Source organism: Zalophus californianus, chromosome 1, assembly GCF_009762305.2.
Source record: "Zalophus californianus isolate mZalCal1 chromosome 1, mZalCal1.pri.v2, whole genome shotgun sequence".
Taxonomy (NCBI): domain Eukaryota; kingdom Metazoa; phylum Chordata; class Mammalia; order Carnivora; family Otariidae; genus Zalophus; species Zalophus californianus.
Genome location: NC_045595.1, coordinates 124,822,440 through 124,843,846, shown reverse-complemented (window position 1 = coordinate 124,843,846; position 21,407 = coordinate 124,822,440). Strand labels below are relative to the sequence as shown.

The window sequence follows — 21,407 nt, the reverse complement described above, 5'->3', positions numbered from 1 at the left end:
AAAAGGACTGACAACCAAGAGACATGGAGACTTGAGGAATGACATGATGGATTTTTGTTTTCCCATACATCCCACACTTGTTGCTAAAGAAGTTAGTAACCCAGAAACACTAACATGTGTAGACAAAAGAAGCCTCAACAAAAACCTGCTCTCTTTCGTCAAAGGGCAAGGAAAGAGGAAGCCTAGTAAAATGGAAAATTCTTAGACAATAATCATTCTACTCCAGCCAAACATCACAGAAAAAAATGGGGATCCAACACCCACCTATGTCAGCAAAGCCCAAGCAAGGAATTAGACTTCTGTCCTTACTAGGCTATAACAAGGTGTCCCAGCTTTCCCACTCTAACAGGGTGGTGTCAGAAAAGACCAGATATGGAGCCTGGACTTTCATCTCCACTGGGTGGTAAGGCACCACTTCCTCTGTCCCCTGTTGGTGTGGTGTCAGAGGAGGCCTGGTAGGCAGTCAAGATTTTTGCCAAGCACCAACTATTATGAGCCTGCCTCCTCAATATGACGTCAGTGGAGTCCACATGGCAAGCACTGATGAGGTATTGCTACCTCTCCCAGCTAGGGAGGTATCAGTGAAAACCTAGTGAGGAGCTTGAACACTCATCCTCACCCAGAAGTAATAAGGAGCCCCTCCCTCAGAAGTCAATGAAAGCTGAGTGGGGAACCTGAACTTCCATACCCACCTAGCAGTAACAAGGCAGTGCCTCTCCCATCCTCTGCCATAGCAGTGTCAGAAAAATCCAGCTAAATGAGGTTTAAATAAGATCCAGAGTTTCATAGCATAATGCTCAAAATGTCCAGATTTCAAATGAAAGTCACTCATCCTACCAAGAACCAGGAAGATCTCAAACTGAATGAGGAAAGACAATAGATTCTAACACAGAGATGATAGAGATATTAGAATTATCTGACAAAGATTTGAAAGCAGCCATTATAAGAAATGTTTTAATGAGCAATTACAAACACCTTAAAACAAATGGGGAAAAAAAAAACGAGTCTCCACAAAGAAATAGAAAAGTTCAGCAGATAATAGAAGATATAAAAAAGAACCAAATAGAAATTTTAGAACTCAAATACTGAAATAAAAACTGAAAATGAAAAAAAAACCTCAGTGGATGTAAAATATGTGTAAAATATGATACCAAATATCTGAAACGTGGAGGGGAGAGGAGTAAAGAATGAGTTTAAAATTAAGTGACAATCAGCTTAATGTAGACTGGTGTATGCAGAAAATGTTATATATAAACCAAATGGTAACCACAAATCAAAAAAACAGTAATAGATATGCAAAAATAAAAAGTAAGGCATCCAAGTACATCCCTAAAGGAAACCAGCAAACCATGAAAGAAAGAGAATAAAGGATCAGAGAAAAACCACAAAAACAACCACAAAACAAGTAACAAAATGGCAATAAATATGTATCTATCAATAATTAGTTTGAATGAAAATAGACTAATCAATCAAAAGACATAGGGTGACAGAGTGGATAAAAAAAAGAGACCCACCTATATGCTACATGAAACTCCTTTCAGACCTAAAGACACCTGCAGATCAAAAGTGAGGGGATAGAGAAACATTTATCATGCAAATGGATGTCAAAAGCCAGAGTAGCAATACTTATGTTAGACAAAATAGACTTTAAAACAAAGATTGTAAAAGAGGCAAAGAAGGATACTGTATAATAATAAAGGGGACAATCCAACAAGAAGATATAATAATTGTAAATATGTATGCATCCAACATGGGAGCACCTAAATAGATAAAACAATTAATAACAAACATAAAGAAACTGCTTGATAGTAATACAATAATAGTAGAGGACTTTATCACCCCACTTACATCAATGGACATATCATCCAAACAGAAAATCAACAAGAAAACAGTGGCTTTGAATGACACACTAGATCAGATGGATTTAACAGATAGATTCAGAACAATTCATCCTAACAGCAGAATACACACGTTCTTTTCAAGTGCACATGGAACATTCTCCAGAATACATATTAGGCCACAAAACAAGCCTCAACAAATTCAAAATGACTAAGTCATACTATGCATCTTTTCTGACCGTAATGCTATGAAACTAGAAGTTAACCACAAAAAAAAAATCTAGAAGGACTACAAATACATGGAGGTTAAATAATATGCTACTAATAAATGCTACTAAACAGTGAATGGATCAGCTAAGAAATCAAAGAAGAAATCAACATAGAAACAAACGAAAATGAAAACACAATGATCCAACACCTTGGGATGCAGCAAAGGCGGTTCTAAGAGGGAAGTATATAGCAATACTGGTCTACCTCAGCAAACAAGAATAATCTCAAACAACCTAAACTTACACCTAAATGAGCTAGAAAACGAATAACAAACAAAACCCAAAATCATCAGAAGGAAGGAAATAATAAAGATTAGAACAGAAATAAATGATATAGAAACTAAAACACACACACACACACACACACACACACACACACACACACACACACACACTAGAACAAATCAATGAAACCAGGTGCTTATTCTTTGAAAAGATCAACAGAATCAATAAGCCTCTAGCCAGACTCATCAAGAAAAAGAGAGAAAGGGCTCAAAAAAATAAAATCATAAATGAAAGAAGAGAAATGACAACCAACACCACAGAAATACAAATTATTGTAAGAGAATATTATGAAAACCTATATGCCAAAAAATTAGACAACCTAGAGGAAATAGATAAATTCCTAGAAATATATAACCTACCAAAACTGAAGCAGTTTAGAAATAGGAAATTTGAACAGACCAATTACCAGCAAGGAGATTGAATCCGTAGTCCAAAAACTCCCAACAAACAAAAATCCAGGACCAGAGAGCTTCAAGGGGAATTCTACCAAATATTTAAGGAAGAGTTAATACCTATTCTTCTCAAACTATTCCAAAAAATAGAAAGAAAACTTCCAAATTCATTCTATAAAGCCAGTATCACCCTGATACCAAAATCAGATAAAGACACCACAAAAAAAGGACTACAAGCCAATATCTCTGATGATCATAAATGCAAAAATCCTCAACAAAATACTAGCAAACTGAATCCAACAATACATTAACAAAATCGTTCACCATGATCAAGTAAGATTTATTCCTGAGATACAAGTGTGGTTCAATATTCATGAATCAATCAACTTGATACATCACATCAATAAGAAAAAGGATAAAAACAATATGATCATTTCAATAGATGAGAAAAGCATTTGACAAAGTACAACATCCATTAACAATAAAAGCTTTCAACAAAGTAGGTTTAGGGGTACCTGGGTGTCTCAGTCAGTTGAGCATATGACTCTTGGTTTTGGTTCAGATGATGATTTCAGTATTGTGAGATCAAGCCCCACATCAGGTTCCATGCTGAGTGTGAAGCCTGCTTAAGATTCTCTCTCTCCCTCTGCCCCTTCCCCCACACTCTCTCCCTCTCTCTCAAAAAAAGTAGGCTTAGAGGGAACATACCTCAACATAATAAAGGCCACATATGAAAACCCTAAAGCTACCAACATCCTTAATGGGAAAAACTGAGAGCTTTTCCCCTAAGATCAGGAACAAGACAAGGATGTCCACACTCACCACTTTTATTCAACATAGTACTGGAAGTCCAAGTCACAGCAACACAAATACAACAAAAAGAAATAAAAGGCATCCAAATTGATAAGGAAGAAGTAAAACTGTCACTATTTGCAGATGTCATGATACTACATATAGAAAATGCTAAAGGCTCTACCAAAAAACTACTAGAACTGACAAATGAATTCAGTAAAGTTACAGGATACAAAATAAATGTGCAGAAATCGGCCACATTTCTATACGCTAATAATGAAGCAGCAGAAAGAGAAATTAAGAAAACTACCCCACCTACAATTCCATCAAAAATAATAAAATACCTAGGAATAAACCCAACCAAAGAGGTCAAAGACCTGTACTCTGAAAACTATAAAACATTGATGAAAGAAATTGAAGATGACACAAAGAAATGGAAAGACATTCCATGCCCGTGGATTGGAAGAACAAATATTGTCAAAATGTCTATACTACCCAAAGCAATCTACACATTTAATGCAATCCCTATCAAAATACCAACAACATTTTTCACAGAGCTAGAACAAACATCCTAAAGTTTATATGGAACCACAAAAGACCCCAAATAGTCAAAGCAATTTTGAAAAAGAAAAGCAAAGGTATCACAGTTCTGAACTTCAAGTTATATTACAAAGTGGCAGTAATCAAAACAATATGGTCCTGGCACAAAAATAAACATCTAGATCAACAGAACAGAATAGAAAGCCCAAAATAAACACATACTTATATGGTCAATTAATCTTTGGCAAAGCAAGAAAGAATATCCGATGAGGAAAAGACCATCTCTTCAACAAATGGTGTTGAGAAAACTGGACAGATACATGCAAAAGAATGAAAATGGACCAATTTCTTACAACATACACAAAAATAAACTTAAAATGTATTAAAGACCATAATGTGAGACCTGAAACCATAAAAATCCTAGAAAAGAACATAGGCAGTAAGCTATCTGACATTGGCCATAGCAACATATTTCTAACTGTCTCCTGAGGGAAGGGAAATAAAAGCAAAAATAAATTATTGGGACTGCATACATCAAAAGCTTCTGCACAGCAAAGGAAACAATCAACAAAACTAAAAGGCAACCTACGGAATGGGAAAAGATATTTATTTGCCAATGACTTATCCGATAAAGGGTTAGTGTCCAAAATATATAAAGAACTGATACAACCTAAAAAAAATGAAATCTTGCCATTTGCAACAACATGGTTGGAGCTAGAGAGTATATTGTTAAGTGAAATAAGTCAGTCAGAGAAAGACAAATACCATATGATTTCATGCATATGTGGAATTTAAGAAACAAAACAAACGAGCCAACGTGCGGGGGCGGGGGGGCAGGAAGAGAGAGACAAACCAAGAAACAGACCCTTAACTATAGAGAAGAAACTGATGGTTACCCAAGGGGAGTTGGGTAGGGAGATGGGTGAAATAGGTGATGGGAATTAAGGAGTACACTTGTATTATTGAGGACTGACTGATATATGGAATTGTTGAATTACTATATTGTACACCTGAAACTAATATAACACTGTATCATAACTATACTGAAACTAAAATAAAAACTTAAAAACTCAGTGGAGGGTCTCAATGACAGAATGAAGGGGACAGAGAAAAGAAGCAATAAAATGAAGATAGAAAAATGAAAATTACCCAATCTAAACAACACCAATGGGCCCTAATAAAGGCATGTGCCCTGGGTCCTGTCTGTCTCTCTTTCTGCCTGTACCCTGCCTCAACCTCTCCATATGGTGCCTCAAGGCATGCTGTGTACTTCCTCCAGGACTTATGAATAACATATTTCTCTATTTCAGTTTCTCTTGTGGTCTTTTGTTGAACTGCATGCAGCTCATCATCCAGCACCCTGTGCTCTATTTGGCAAACGTTGACAAAGTCATAAAAGTCTTCCAGTCTTTCTCTGCCTTTTGTGGTTCTAACTGGGTATTTTATATGATTCTATTTTCTCTCCTTTCTTAGCATATCAGTTATAATTTTTTATTATTTTTACTAGTTGTCCTAGAGTTTACAATATACCTTTACAACTAATCCAAGTCCACTTTCAAATGGATACAACTACACCACTACACAGGTAGTATGAGTACCTTATAACAAAATAATCATTTTTTTCATCTCTGTATCATTGCTCTCATTTATTTTATTTATATATATAAGCAAACATAAGTGTGTCTGTATATATGTATATACATATACACACATACACATAAGATATATACATAGGCATATATATACATACATATATATATATACACACACACATACACATAAGATATGTACATAGGCATGCATAATCAAATACATTGTTGCTTTATTGTTGCCCATTCACCAAGATAGGCCACATTCTAGGCCATAAAAGCCACCTTAAAATTTAAAATAATAGAAATCATACAATGTCTGCTCTCGGGCCCTGATGGAATTAGATTAGAATCAATAACAGGAAAATCTCAAAATACATAAAGGTTAAACAATATACAGCTACAGAATACATGGATCAAATAAGAAATCTCAAGAGAAATTTCAAAATATTTTAAACCAAATGAAAATAAAAACACAACTTAACCAAATTTTTGTGACATAGTGAAATTAGTGCTTAGAGGGAGATTTGTAGCATTTGAATGTACACATTAGAAAAGAAGATCTAAAATCAATCATCTTAGTTTCACCTTAAGAAACTAGGGGAAAAAAGAGAGCAAATCAAATCCAAAGTAAGCAGAAGAAAATAAATATTAAGAATTAGAGCATAAATCAATGAAAGTGAAAACAGGAAATCAATAGAGAAAATCAACCAAACCAAAAGTGGTTCTTTGAAAAGATCAATAAAATCAATTAGTCTCTAGCCAAGCTAACTGAGGAAAAAAACAAAACAAAACAAAACAAAACCAGAAGACACAAATTAATAATCAGTTATTAAAGAGGGGACATCACTATAGATCCCATGGAAATTAAGAGGACAAAAAAGGAATACTGTGAACAAATGCTATGCCCACAAATTTGATAACCTAGATGAAATGGTCGAATTCCTTGAAAGACACAATCTGCCAAAACTCACTCAAGAAGAAATAGACAATCTGAATAGGCATATCTATTAAGGGAATTAAATCTATAATTAATAACCTTCTAAATATATGTAGAGCAAATATTTAAATGGGGGAATATATGTAGAGCAAATTATAAATGGAGAAAGGTAAAGACATGTTTAAAGTAAGGTCTCTACACTCCAATTGAACATAAAATGAAGAAAAAAGTAAACAATTTTCAGTCTACTGGTGTCTGCATTTTATGTTTGAAGTGTATTTATATATATAATTTTATATTATATATTGAAATATATATGTTAATACCTAGAGCAACTACTAAAAATGCTGTACAAAGTGACACGCAAAAAACACTAGATAAATTAAAATGGAATTCTTAAAAGTGTCTCAGTACTCCTAAGCAGGTTAAAAAAATTTTAAAAAAAAAGAGAGCAAAAGGAAAACAAAAAATAAAATGACAAAGTCCTTACATAGCAATAATTATATTAAATGTAAATGGTCTAAATATACCAATTGAAGGACAGAGACTGGCAAAATGAATTTAGATTCATGATTCAACAATATGCTGTCTACAAACTCATCAAATATAATGACATAGGCAGGCTGAAAGTCAAAGGATGGAAAAAGATATCACACAGACATTAATATAAGGAAAGTGGTAGTGGCTATATTAATATCAAAGTGACTTCAAGCAAAGAAAATTACTGGAGACGGAGAGAGATATCACATAATGATAAAAGGGTCAATCCACCAAGAAGACGTAGCAATGTATATGCACCAAACAGGTCTGAAAAATATATGAAAGAAAAATTGATAGGACTGAAAGGAAAAATAAACAAGTCTGCAATTATGGTTGGAGATTTTAACTCCTCTCTCTCAACAATCAATAGAGCAACTAATCAGAAAAGTCAGCAAGTATATATAGAACTCCATAACACCATCAAACAAGAGTACCTAACCCACATTTATAGAACATCTATCCAACAACAGCAAAATACACATTCTTTTCAAGTGCCCATGGAATATATACCAAAATAGACTATATCCCGGGCCATAAACAAACCTCAACATTTTTTTTAACTGAAATCATAAACAACATTTACTTCAACTTCAATGGAACAAATATCAGAGAGATAACAGAAAATCTCTAAACACTAGAATAATCCATGGATCAAAAAGAAGTCTCAAAGAAAATTAAAAACTACATTGAACTGAATGAAAATGAAAATACAACATATCAACATTTGGGGGACACAGCCAAAGTGGCACTGAAAGATAAGTGTATAATATTAAATGCATATAGTATAATAGAAAAAAAATCTCAAATCAATTACTGAAGGCCCACCTCAAGAACATAAAAAAGAAAAGCAAAATAAACCCAAAGCAAGCACAAAGAAGGAAATAATAAAAAGAAAACTAAAAATCAATGAAAATGAAAGCAGGAAAAAAAAAATAGAGAAAATCAGTTAAACAAAGCACCAGTTTTTAAACAGATCAACAAAATCTGCAAAGCCTGAATAGGACTAATGAAGAACAAAAGAGAAGACACAAATGACCAATATCAGGAATGGAATGGGATATCACTATAGACCCTGCAGACATCAAAATGCTAATAAGGGAATAATATGATCAACTCTACACATATAAATTTGGCACTTAGATGAAATGTACAATTCCTCAAAAAAACACAAACTAGCACAACTCACCCAATATGAAATAATTTCAATCATCATATAACTATTAAGAAAATTAAATTCATAACTTAAAACTCCCAAAAAAGAAATCTCCAAGCACAGCTGGTTTGATGTAAATTCTATATAATCTCTTTCAAAGAATACAAGAGGAAGAAACACTCCCCAATTCACATTATAAAGTTAGTATTATATTGATAACAAACAAAACAAAAACAGTACCAAAAAATGCAACTCAATATCCTTTATGAATATAGAGGCAAAAATCCTTAAAATCTTAGGAAATAGAATTTAGCAAAATGTAAAAAGAATTATAAGCCATAACCAGGTGGAGTTCATTCCAGAGATGCAAGTCTGATTATTTGAAATTCATTGTAATCTTTCAAATTAACAGGATACAAAAGAAAAAAAATCACATGATCATATCAATTGATGCAAAAAAAGCAGTCAACAAAATTAAACACCTATTTATGATAAGAAAAACTCTCAGAAAATTAGGAATAGAGGAGAACCCCCTCAGCTTGTTAAACAGCATCTACAAAAATCCTATAGCTAACATTATACTTAATACTCAAAGACTGAAGTCATTCCCCCTAAGATCAGAAACAAGGCAAGTGTGTCAGCTCTCACCACTCCTATTCAACATTGTACTGGAAATTCTAGCCACTGCTGAAAGGCAAGAAGAGGAAATAAAAGGCATAGAGATCAGAAAAGAAGAAATAGAACTTTCCCTATTTGCAGACGGCATGATTGTCTACATAGAAAATCCCAAGGAATCTACAAAATGATGATGATAATAATAATAATAAGTAGCAGTAGTAGTGCGTTCACCAAGGTTGCAAGACACAAGAAAAATGTGCAAAACTCAATTATGTTACTATATCCTAGCAGTGATCAAGGACACTGAGATTTAAAATACCATTTATAATTGCTTTAAAAAAGTGAAATGCTTTGCTATGAATCTAACAAAACAAGCATAGAATTTGCATGCCAAAAACTACAAAACAATAAGGAAAAAAGTCAAAGATCTAAATAAATGGTGGGACATGCTGTGTTCATAAACTGGAAGACTCAACATAGTATGGACATCAGTCTCTCAAAATTGATATACAGGCTTAATGCAATTCCTATTAAAATTCCAGGAAGATTTTTCATACATGAAGACAAGACCATTCTAAAATGTATATGGGAAGAAAAAGAAAACAGAATAGCTAAAACACTTTAGAAAAAGAATGAAAGGTGAGGAATCAGTCTACTTAAATTCAAGACCTTATTAGACTTTATTACCTACAGCTATCAAGACTTTATGGTATTGACGGAGTAACAGACACATAGCTCAATGAAACAAACTAGAAAACTCAGTAATAAACCCAGATAAACATGTTCAAATGATGTTTTATAAAGAAACAAAAACAATTTAATGAAGGAAAAATAGCCTCTTCAACAAATGGTTCTGGAGCATTTGGACACACATAGGGAAAAAAGATCCTGACTTAAGTATCACTCTTTATTCAAAAGCTGACTAAAACTGTAAAATATAAAACTATAAAACTTTTAGAAAAAAAAAATCTTTGGGATTTTAGTCTCTGCAAAGAGTTTTTAAACTTGATACCAAAAACATGATCCATAAAAGTCTAATTGGAAATTAGATTCCAAATTAAAAACTTTTGCTTTGTGAAAGATTCTGTTGCAAAGGATGAAAAGACAAGTTACAGGACAAGAGAAAAATATTTGCAGCCTACATATCCAACAAAGGACTAATATTTAGATTATATAAAGAATTCTCAAAATTCAACAGTTAAAATGCAGTTAAACCAATTTCAAAGGGTGAATCATTAAACAAATTGTGGTACATGGGATACTACTCAGCAATGAAAAGGGACAAACTGTTGATACACACAACCTGAATAAGTCTCCAGAGAATTGCAGAATTCTACATGTGTCCATGTATATAACCTTCTTAAAATGATAAAATTGTACAAATGGACAATAGATTAATGGTTGCCAAGGCTTCAGGGCTGAGGAACCTGGAGAAAAATGGGTGTAGATGTAAAAGGGAAACATGTGAGATCTTCGTGGTAATGGAGCTGTTCTGTTTCTCAACCATGTCAATGTCAATATCCTGGCTATGGTATTCTACAGTTTGTAGGATGTTACCATTGGGGCAAACTGAGAGTACATAGGCTCTCCTTGTATTGCTTTTCACCGATGCATGTGAATCCACACTTACCTCAAAATAAAAATTTTAAAAATATATATTTAAACCCCTCAGACAAATTATGCCATTAAATGTTAAAAAATAATTTTTTAAAAAACCATGACACATGGTTTCCTGGACAAAGTCATGGAAAGATTTTGTAATTTTTCTTTAACTCTATAGTAAACATAGCAAAAAGTGTTATCGTTAGGGGAGTTTTCAATCAAGAGTTGGTAATACAGTTTAGCACGAAGTTTTTTTGCACATTTTGTAATTTCTCTGGGGCAGGTGCCTCATGTTTTCATGTTGCACTTTTATGACTAAAATACTGAATAAAATTCCAAATTCACTAAATGAAAAAGGAAAAATGTGGAGCTTGTCTGCTTGAACGCAGTCCAAAAGCTAAAGGAAATTGATATATTATGAATAACAGAAACAACTCCGTTTCAAAAACTAAGTTTATTTTAGAAATTAATTTCAAGCCTGTTTGAAAACAATTGTCATTCTAATAAGAATTAAAATTCAAACCATTTTGGATGATAAATATTTAAAAGCATTTGGTCTGGAAACTAAATGGAACAGAGCAAAGAAACTAATGTTATGAAATCCATTGTGGTGAAGTGAAATGTCTGTTTTGCCGAGAGGATTTTGGTCCATACTGCTAATCTCTAGAAACACATTCTCATTCTGTAACCACCATCATAGTCATATAAACATGATATTTATTCCTGAAGAATGTGATTCTTATTTCATCTACATTTTTTCTTCTTAATAATCATCTTTAAAAGCTTTACTAAAAAATCCTTTGAGCACCCAATTCCTAAGGCATGAGCATATACAAACAAACCCATACAAACATAGCTAATGCCCTCTCTGTGACCCAGGCTACATGAAACCCAATAGGAAGTACCAATTCAAGTCTTCCCAGTGTAATTTACCCATGCTTTCACGTTTGAGGTCAACTTCCTCTCACTGCCATTATTGGGAAGAAGCCGCCTTAGTTTACACACTAAACTGGGCAGGCTTAGTAGGGAGCATGAACCAGCAGGAAAAGTGAATTTTAGAAAGCATCAGTCATGTTTGAGGGGAAAATTAGAACTTAATTGAGCTTCCATTAATTTTATGGCTTAGTTGTTGTATAAGTTTCCTAGGGCTACTATAACAAAGTACCACAAACTAAGTGGTTAAAACAACAGAAATTGATCATCTTGCAGTTTTGGAAGCTGGAAATTCCAAGATCAAAGTGTCATGGAGTTGGTTTCTTCTGAGAGCCATGAGGAAGAATTCATTCCATGCCTCTCTAGCTTCCTGTGGTTTTTTGGCAATTTTTATCATACCTTGGCTTATAGGAATATCACCCCAATCTCTGCCTTCGTCTTCATATGGCACTCTCCCTGTATGCCTATCCAAAATTCCCTTTTTTATGAGAACACCAATCATTCTGGATTAAGGGCCCACCCTAATGACTTCATTTTAACTTGACTACCTCTCTAAATAAGGTCACATTCTGAAGTACAGAGAGTTAAGACTTCAATGTATGGATTTTGAGAGAACACAATTCAACTCAATCCAATAGTGTTTGATCTTAATTGACTTTGGAAGGAAAAGGGCCACCCAAATCTTCATAGTGACTCTCCTTCCCCTCTACCACATCTGAATGACTCCCCTTTCAAAGCTCTATCAGGTCACTGCTGTGTAGTCCCTTATTGTTATCATCTCTCACTAAATTTGCTCATGTTGAGCTTCTAGGTATCTCTTTCCTTAGTTCGCCCCCATTTCTAACTATTGCCCTAAAATTCAGTTTCTTTCTCAGCAATGCCTTTGATCTCATGGCCAGCCCTCACACAATAAATGGAAGGCAGTAATGTTGCTTTCACCCTGGCTCATATGCTTTCAATTACCATGTGAAAATAGGTTAGATCTCTGTGCAAATGAAGGCACAGTCAACACCACAAAATGATGGAGAGTTAATAGTAATCCTCCTTCACATGAAAGCTCTTAAATGAACAGAATGTCACTTGACCCATGGGCATCCTTATACTTTCCACCTGCATATAAGATACAAACCAATTTAAAGTAAAAGATTATTGGAGTAAATATTCAAGTACCTTTTAGCCTGCCTATATTTAAAGTGATTATGAGTGGTTATATGTGGGAAAACATATTATTTTTATCTGTAAAAATGTTGCATTTTATCCTGAAATCCAGTAGAAAATTGTAAGTTTTGATATGCTGAAAAAATATAAAATCATTAACTGAAAAGAAACATTTTAGTGCCAGTACATAATCTTGTGCAGTTATAAGACAAAAAGGAAATGAGTGTGCTGTGAACTACCTTCTGCTATTAAGCTAATCCATAATAAGGGCCCTGTACATGCAAGATACAATTCTGATACATCCAGAGAAGAAAATACAGGTCTTTTAGAGATGATAATCTTATAAATGGGACACGGGGGAGGCTCAAGAATCCCAGTATCTATGGGTGTTTATATTAATTAGTTCAGTACTTCCAGGATATAAAAAACTACAATAGAAGTTGTTGGGTCCCTCTCATTTCCATAATGCTTCTCCGTGTGGTACAGGCAAAGTGCAATACGCCCTCCTTCCATGGAGCACATTTCTGTGGAATGAATCCAGGTCAAACTTACCATCATGGAATTAGTACTTTAAAGTTGGAATGGATTTTAAAAATTTATTGAATCCAACCCCTAGCTCACACATGACTCACAAATATTTCATGCTCTCCAAAAGAGTCATCTAATGTTTGATTTCCAGTCTCTGTGATGGGGGTTGCCATACCTCACCCTAAAGTCTCTTTCATTTTTATACAATTGTGAAAAAAAGTTATACCTAATATCTACTCTTTCATTCATTTGATGACTCCTTCAGTTATTCATTGATTCAGCAAATATTTACTGAGAATCTACTATGGAGGCACCAGACACTACACAATGTACTGATATTATAATCTCCCGGGATGGCTTAACCATTTATGAAGAACTTTTCACAAACATTAAACCATTTAATCCTCACAAAAACCCTGTCAAGTAGACCATGATTATCATTATTAATTTGCTATTTATGCGAGATATGAGAAAATTAAAGGTCAGAAGTTAAGTCACATGGCTAGTGGGAGACTCAAGAATCAAACTTACTCTCTAATAGTAGATAACACTGTTTCCACTGTAACAGCTAACACAAAACAAATCCATCACCCCTTCCACATAACAACCTTGATATACTTGGACACCACAGATTCTTGTTATGATTCCCTTCTTCATTTTAAAGACCTCCAGATCCTTCAACTTTTTCTTGAGAACCAAGCATGATAGCCCAGATGTGATAGGACCTGAGTAGAGAAGGAATAAAAGTATTTGTCTCCTTTGAAACAGACATATTTTACAGGAAAAGTGGGGTTTTTTGTATTTTATAGAGATATAATTGACATATAACATTATAGTAATTTCAGGCGTACAACATAATGATATCCATATACATTGTGAAATGATCACCACAGTAAGTCTAGTTAACATCCATTGCCACACATAGTTAAAGTTTTGTTTTTTTTTATGATGAGAACTCCTAAGATTGAATCTCTCATCAACTTTCAAATATACAGTACCATATTATTAACTATAGTGACCATGCTGTACATTACATCCCCATGACTTATTTATTTCATAACTGGAAGTTTGTACCTTTTGACTACCTTCATCTATTTTGCCCACCTCCCCCCACCCCCCGCATTTCTGACAACCACCAGTCTGTTCTCTGTGTCTATGAACATGGTTGTCTTTCTCTGACTTATTTCACTTAGCATAATGCCTTCAAGTTCCATTCACGCCGTTGCAAATGACAAGATTTCTTTCTTTTCTTCTGGCTGAATAATATTCTCTCTCTCTCTCTCTCTCTCTCTCTCTGTGTGTGTGTGTGTGTGTGTGTGTGTGTGTGTGTGTAAGACATTTCTTTATTCATTCATCCTTCAGTAAACACTTAAGTTGCTTCCATGAGACAGACACATTGTTGTCTATAAGCAGATTGGTTTCTAGGGAGGCAACCAGAGAATACTGTTGATTTATATTGAACTTGCAACTAATACGTGCTATCAGAAACTCCTCTCTCCTCTCCTTTCTCTGCCCCATCCTAATTCTGACTTTTATATATAAGCGGAATTTTGAGACCTGATCACCAGACTTTAATGTGTGGCAACTACAATTAGTGCAGGTACTGAGGCCGCATCCCTCGCAGAGTAGAGGCCAAAAATGGAGTGTCTGTTAATGTGGTTTATCTTTTTAGTTTCCTTCACTTTTGTATTTTTTTCATTTAGTTATTTTTTCTATTTACTGAGCATACACTTCCAGATTCAAATATTAATGTTATTAAATAATAGTGATTCAGACCTATGCAAATATTTCACATAAATTAATTTAATCTTACTAGGATCCTGTGAAGCAATCGATAGAAAAAGAATCTTAGGTTTTAAGAAGTTAAATAAAATTGCACAAAGTCACACAACAAGTAAATGCTGGAGCGGGAATTCCAAACCAGGTATATCTGACTTCGATCCAGTACCGTATCTCTGTGGTAATCACTCTGAATAACTGAAAGCATCCTTTTTGTTTTTCTTAGCACTTTTTAACTGGTAGGGTGCTTTTCACATGGTAGGCTGCAAAATGGTAGGTTGTTGGGTTTTTTTAAATCTGGAGTTTTGTTCCATTCTGGCTTTTAGCCTAGTACTAGGCTATTATTATAGGTCGATTTTTAATTAATTTCTGATTATGTGAACTTTTTTCTATTTCTTGTATTTGTCATGAATCAAAATCATTTCTTTTCCCTAAAACTGTTCATCTAATTGTATTTCTTATCTCATTAAAAATCATTATCTCAAGTTAGAAACTTCACAGTCATTCCTAATTTTGCTGACCTTCTTGTCCCAACACAGAATTTTTCACCAAGTCTATAAAGTTTACTTCCAAATATCCCTTAAGTTCTTGATTCAGGCCTTCATAATATTTTCCATATCCAATTACACCAGTCCCCTAATTGATTCACCTGCCTCTAGTTTCCCTGGCTGCATTCCACTCCACATAATGGTACCAGATTTACTTTCTCACCACATGGCTAAATATTTTTCCACTTTTTACAAGCTGACCCCAATCAATAGTTCCTGCTGTATGTATCTCTACTCCCAGTCTCCCGATGCCCACATCTATGCTATAAGAAACTTATCCCTATCAAATAGCCCATGTTCTTTCACAACATGGCTCTATGGATGCCCTTCCCTCTGTCTGGAATGCACTTCTTGTCCTGGCGAGAAGCCAGCTCCTATCACCCCAGTACATGTCCACGTTCCTTCAAGTAGAATTCACTGTTCTGACATTTTTGCCAATAGAACTTTTCATATATTAACTTAAAGAAGCAGTTATGCTTTATTGCAATCATTTTTTCATTAAGCCTCTCCTACATGAATATGAGTTCCTCATAAACAAATATCTTGATATTTTTACTTATCACCCTATTACAGTGCCAAGCACATAGTAAATGTTCAATAAGTATTTGCATGAAAGAATAAATGTGCTCCCTTTGAAATCTGAGTTGATTAGAAATTTTCCTCTAATATAAGTTGGTCTGTTTAGTTACCTCCCCATTTCTTACAGATTGGTATTTATTTGTTTTTGCATGGTTAAAATTTTAAATTTCAAAATCTCCTATTACTTCTCAGGCTGTCTTCTCTTTTAGAGTTGCAGAGTTCTGAACTTTGTTCTGAACTTCTTGAATCTACACTAAATCATGACTGAAAGACTTTTGTGTATAAGAATTAAGGGTCCTGAAAAATTAGTTGATAATGATTTCCTTACACTTTGATGTGGGTTATGACTGATGGCCATATGATAGGTGAGAATCTGCCCTCTCACGGAGACCTTCAGTCCCCTTGATCATCTAACATCCCAAAATTCTCTGCAAGCTCATTTGTTCTGATGTCCATAGCTCTGTAAAGCCAAGTCAGCATTGGCACATAGACACATTAAAAAAAAAAATGCCATCTGCCCATTTTGCAAATGGGAAAATTAGACCCAGAATGACCAAGTAGACTATCTGATATAGTTAAGCAAGTAGATTCTGTACCAAAAAGGAAGTCTAATAAGGCCTCTGCTCCAAAAACTGGCTCATTTCCCTTCCTTGCATGCTTACATATTTCTTTGTGTTTTATTTCCCTAAGGGCTTTATAGAAATTTCTATCGTTTGCAATCTGTTCTTCTTAGTTATATGAATCTATTTTCTCTTCAACTAGCATTTTTCTTTCCTTGACTTAAAAAAAGAAAATAAAGAACCAGCTTTACTAAAAACATGTTGCAGCTCTCCTACACTTCAGAAAGTATAGGAGCTAAAATTGACTTACTTTACTGCATAGTGTGTCATTCATCTAATGGTATAATCTAAGAGAATAACCTCTGATTTGAAAAATGCGAAGACTCATGTAAGATTGGACTAACTTAGACCTGATGTGAGTACAAGTCATGGAATTTTTTGGCTTGATGTGTCCTTGGAAATTATCCAGGTGAACCCGTTCTTCACCCAAGGTCAGTTAAGCTGAAGCTCAGAGAAGCCAAGTGAATTCTCTGGGGTCACAGATCAGGGTTATAAGCCAGCCCACAAGCAGAACTCAAGATTCCTGACTCTTTCTTTATCCGGTGCCTTTTCTATCTCAGTCCATTTCAAGTATGGAGATCACACCTTGTTGGTATCTTGCCTGGAGACTCTCAAAGCTAAACAATGATGATAAAATGATGGCACATGAAAGTGGTGATTATTTAATTTGTAAAAGAAAAGAAAGCCTTCTGATGTGCTGCATACCAGGCATCACCGTGAATCTGGAAAAACAAATTGGTTGCTGAATGCCTTCAGCTCTATTCTTAGAGAGGAGGATTACTGAGGGTCTACCATATCCTAGATGCTGGGAATAGTGGACAACATGGAACTCATTCTTGCCTTAGAGACCTCAAAATCCAGACGGGATATTAAACAAATCATTATAAACAATTAGGTAAAAAAAATTACAATTTGCAAAGAGATAAATGGGCTGCTATGGGAATATATATGTTTTTGAGAGACCCAACCTAGTCTGGATTATCAAGGAAGATGTCCCTCAGGCACTGATGTTGAACTTGAAATCCAGAGGAATTTTAAGGGTTCCAATGGGAGTATTCCATCACATGGCATATCATTAAGAAGATCAAGGGTGCAGAGAACACTGCACTGCTGTGTTCAAATAACTGAAAGATGTACTACACACTGAGGAGAATGGAGTGATAGGAGACAGAAATGGAGATGCAAGTGAAAACAGATAACTCAAAGCTGTGTAGGCCATGTTAATGGCTTGGGGATCCATTTAGGTATTTTCAGCAAGGAAAAATGTGACCGGACCTACATTTTAGAAAGATCATTCCAGTACCAGTAGGAGAATGGGTTGAAAGGATAGCATGTAGACAGACCAGGTAGGATGTAAACAGGCCAGGCTAAGACGTGTAGGTAGCGTTTACTCTAGACCTCCAGCTTAATTTAACAGTACTCTTTGTTCCAAGCAGACATCCTATGTACTTCTTTGTCTTTTTTAATGAAAGGCAACCCAGTTAGTCAAAACTGCTGTTAATAAATACAATTTAAACAGGAAAAAAGACAGCAGCCACCTAATGGATATTTTAAAACAATTATCATTGAAAGAAGCTTTTTTGTTGCATTAGGATTGTAATTTTAAATTGTATTTGGACTAATTGCAAACATTCTAATTGTAAAGAGCTTTGATTTAAGTGGTACATTTTCAGTGCAAAAACATGAGTGAGTCATCAACTATTGAAATAACCATAAAGTGCCATCCATTACATTTGTTTTGATTGTGCTCTGTGTTAATTTTTTACTTATGATTTTGGTGTAAGTTGGAGAGTATAAATGTATGGAATACATAGACTAATTCACTGGCTTCATGTCAAATTATTTTGATGATTGCCACTATGATCAGACATCATAAATAACAATGTGCTTTTGGAGAAATTTGCCTAAAGTGATTTTAGGTTTTCAAAAAGAATTGTTTTCACATAAATAAATTATCTTATTTTCTTAAGGAAACCAATGGACAATTTATATCACCTGGTGTGATAAAAGACCTAAGCATAACATATAGATGAATGCTACCATTTATTATTCTCTTTTTGACAATCTGAATTATCTTTTGGATATTACCCTGAATGATAAATCAAGTGATTTAAAAGTAGAACTCAAAACTGGAAAATTAGAGTTTAAGTGCTTTTATCTTAAGTAGATGATATGTTTGTGTACCTTGAATAATAAGTGCTCTAGCTTTGAGCTAACTTTGTGACAATGGGCTCTTCAGTGAGTGACTTTAGGCTAATACAATATGCAGGTGCTGGGAGGCAGGGCTAAGTATGAATTATTATATCTACAGACTTTCATGAAAGCCCAACTCAGCATATATGTAAACTGTTTTATTCTACAGTTATTTAGTAGAATAAAATAGTGACAAATAGTACAACATATTCAACCAACAGTCACTGAATAATTATAGTTTTCTTTGGAGAAAGACTAATAGTTTATTTTTGAGAATTATTGTTTTGTATATCATTACTTTATCTTATCCCCTGGGGTGTGGCATTTTTTAAGAAAATGTATTTCCCCAAAATTGTGTTTTGATTTAAAGGAGAAATGATTCTTGCTAAGACAATGTGTAATACTCATTTTTCTCCCAAGTTGGCCAGGGACATACAAATAGAAATTCTGACTTTTGGGGCAGGGGGGTTGTTTGTTTCCATTTTTCCTTTTGATAATGGAATTTTTTTTCACCGTTTATTTCTTTTTGAAATCCCTGGTTTTACTGACCATTAAAGACAGTGGATGATGATGGTCCCCACTTCCATACCCAGGACATAGGACTGAGTGGTAAAGCAAACTCCTGCATGTCTGCTTCATGTTCCTAAAATAAGGGAACCCGACATGGAGACTGAAGGAAGCTTTTACGTTCAATCATTTCCATCTCTGCCAATTCTCTTCCAACACGGACCTGTATGTGCCTTTTCATTTTAACTACCTCACCATTTTCCTAACTACACTAAACCTGGAAAAAACAACCACAAATCGTGTTATATCTGTTTATTTCCTCTAGGTTGGACGAATTGAAGACTTCCTATACCAATTAGAGGACAGTTTCTTAAAAACTAAAAAACTGAGAACTGCTCGAAGGCAAAAAACAAAACTGAAGCGGCTTCAAACTGTGCAACAAAGCTAGTCGTTGGGGAGCAGGCACTACCATCAAGAGGTCCCAGAGGAAGGGGCAGTGGTGTCCCACCAGACTGACTGAGACAGTCCAGGAACAAAGGCCTAGCCAAAGGAGTGAGGGCGCACTCGCCTTGGCTCGCTTTACAAAGGGATTCTGTACTTCATTCATCTCCACTGGCAGCAATAAATGTTCTCGACAAGTATGACTTGACTCCTGTTCAAATTTGACTTATTTAGTTAAACAGCTTACAAAATAACCATTGTTGCCTCTTTCACCTGCTTTGTTCCTTCAAAATCTACTAACATTTACCAGGTCTACCCAAGTATGCTTATAGTATTCATGCATATTCATGGGCATGGTTAAGAAGTACTCACCTGCCATGTATAGCTTTGGACAAACAATATATAGGCAAATTTCTCAAATACATAAAAATCTTAGAAAATAATAAAAATTATAAAACTCATACTTTCTCAATCCTTATGGAGGTTAAGTCATATGTGGTAGGGCCGATATTATCAGTTGTCTCATTAAAATCTCTCTTCTCTCCTCCGGATCCTTCCGATTTTCCTATTCCTTCCCCTTTAAATGTGTGACTCAGCACAAACGCACATACGTGACAAGGTAGTGAGTCAATAGCCATCACTCGAGACCTCCACTGACACCAACAGGGGGCTGTGAAGATAGGGTAAGAAGGAATAACTCAGACACAGAGGAAAATAAACAGGAAATCGGATTTTTTTTTTGAATACTGGAAAAAATGACTAGGATCTCCGAGAACATTGATAATAACATGAAAAGGAAAAAAGAATAAAATACATAGTGCTGAATTTTTCATTACACAATGAGATTGCAAAGACATCAGTTAATAATTTAATCCTAAATGTATGTTACATTCGTGTAGTCATAATTATGCAAGGTATAAATGTTTTTAAATTTTGAAGTAAAATAGGACTTTGGTTTTCCCAGGGATCATCTTACCTTTATCAAATAGCCCCCTCTCTTCTACCCCACACGGGGAATCCATCACGGCTACCACCTTCCCTCAAGCTAGTTGCTAATATAATTGTAGGCGGTTAAAGACAGTGGAGTTTAAGAAACTCCTTGTTTTTAAACTCACACTGGCATGGCATCTCAGCTCTATTCTTGTAAGTACTGGAAAATAATGTATTTCTATGGGAACTTGAGTCTAGCCAAATGTGGGAGTCTAAGGCAAATGGCTCAGACTCCATCTGACCACCTCTGCTGTTATCACTTCTCACCACTGTGAGAATTGCCCATTAAAAAAAAAAAAAAATCTCATAACATCTCTAGGAAATGAAGCTTGTTAGCTTTGAATTTTAACCTTAGTGTTAAAATTTTATTTTCCAAAAGGATTTCTATGTTCTGTAACTGTTTGTTCTTAATTGAAATAAAATCTTAGCACTGCCTGTTTGTTTACTCAGCTGTTTTCTGGAAGTCTTATTGATATTCAATAGCTGATCAATTGCTTTATCTTCGGTTTTTGAAAATTAGAGTTCTCTCATTCCACAGTGCCTGAAGATTATACTTGAAAATAATATAATGAC

At 34.8% G+C, this 21,407-nt stretch overlaps 1 protein-coding gene across 1 annotated transcript in view; it reads left to right on the top strand.

The window, feature by feature from the left end:
- SPATA16 (spermatogenesis associated 16) overlaps nucleotides 1-20,031 on the top strand; it is a 222,759-nt gene extending 202,728 nt beyond the window's left edge. The window contains exon 11 of the mRNA XM_027585794.1: nucleotides 19,729-20,031. Coding sequence (XP_027441595.1) covers nucleotides 19,729-19,851 — 123 coding nt within the window. The 3' untranslated portion in view covers nucleotides 19,852-20,031. The remainder of the gene's footprint in view (nucleotides 1-19,728) is intronic.
- Nucleotides 20,032-21,407: the final 1,376 nt, after the last annotated feature.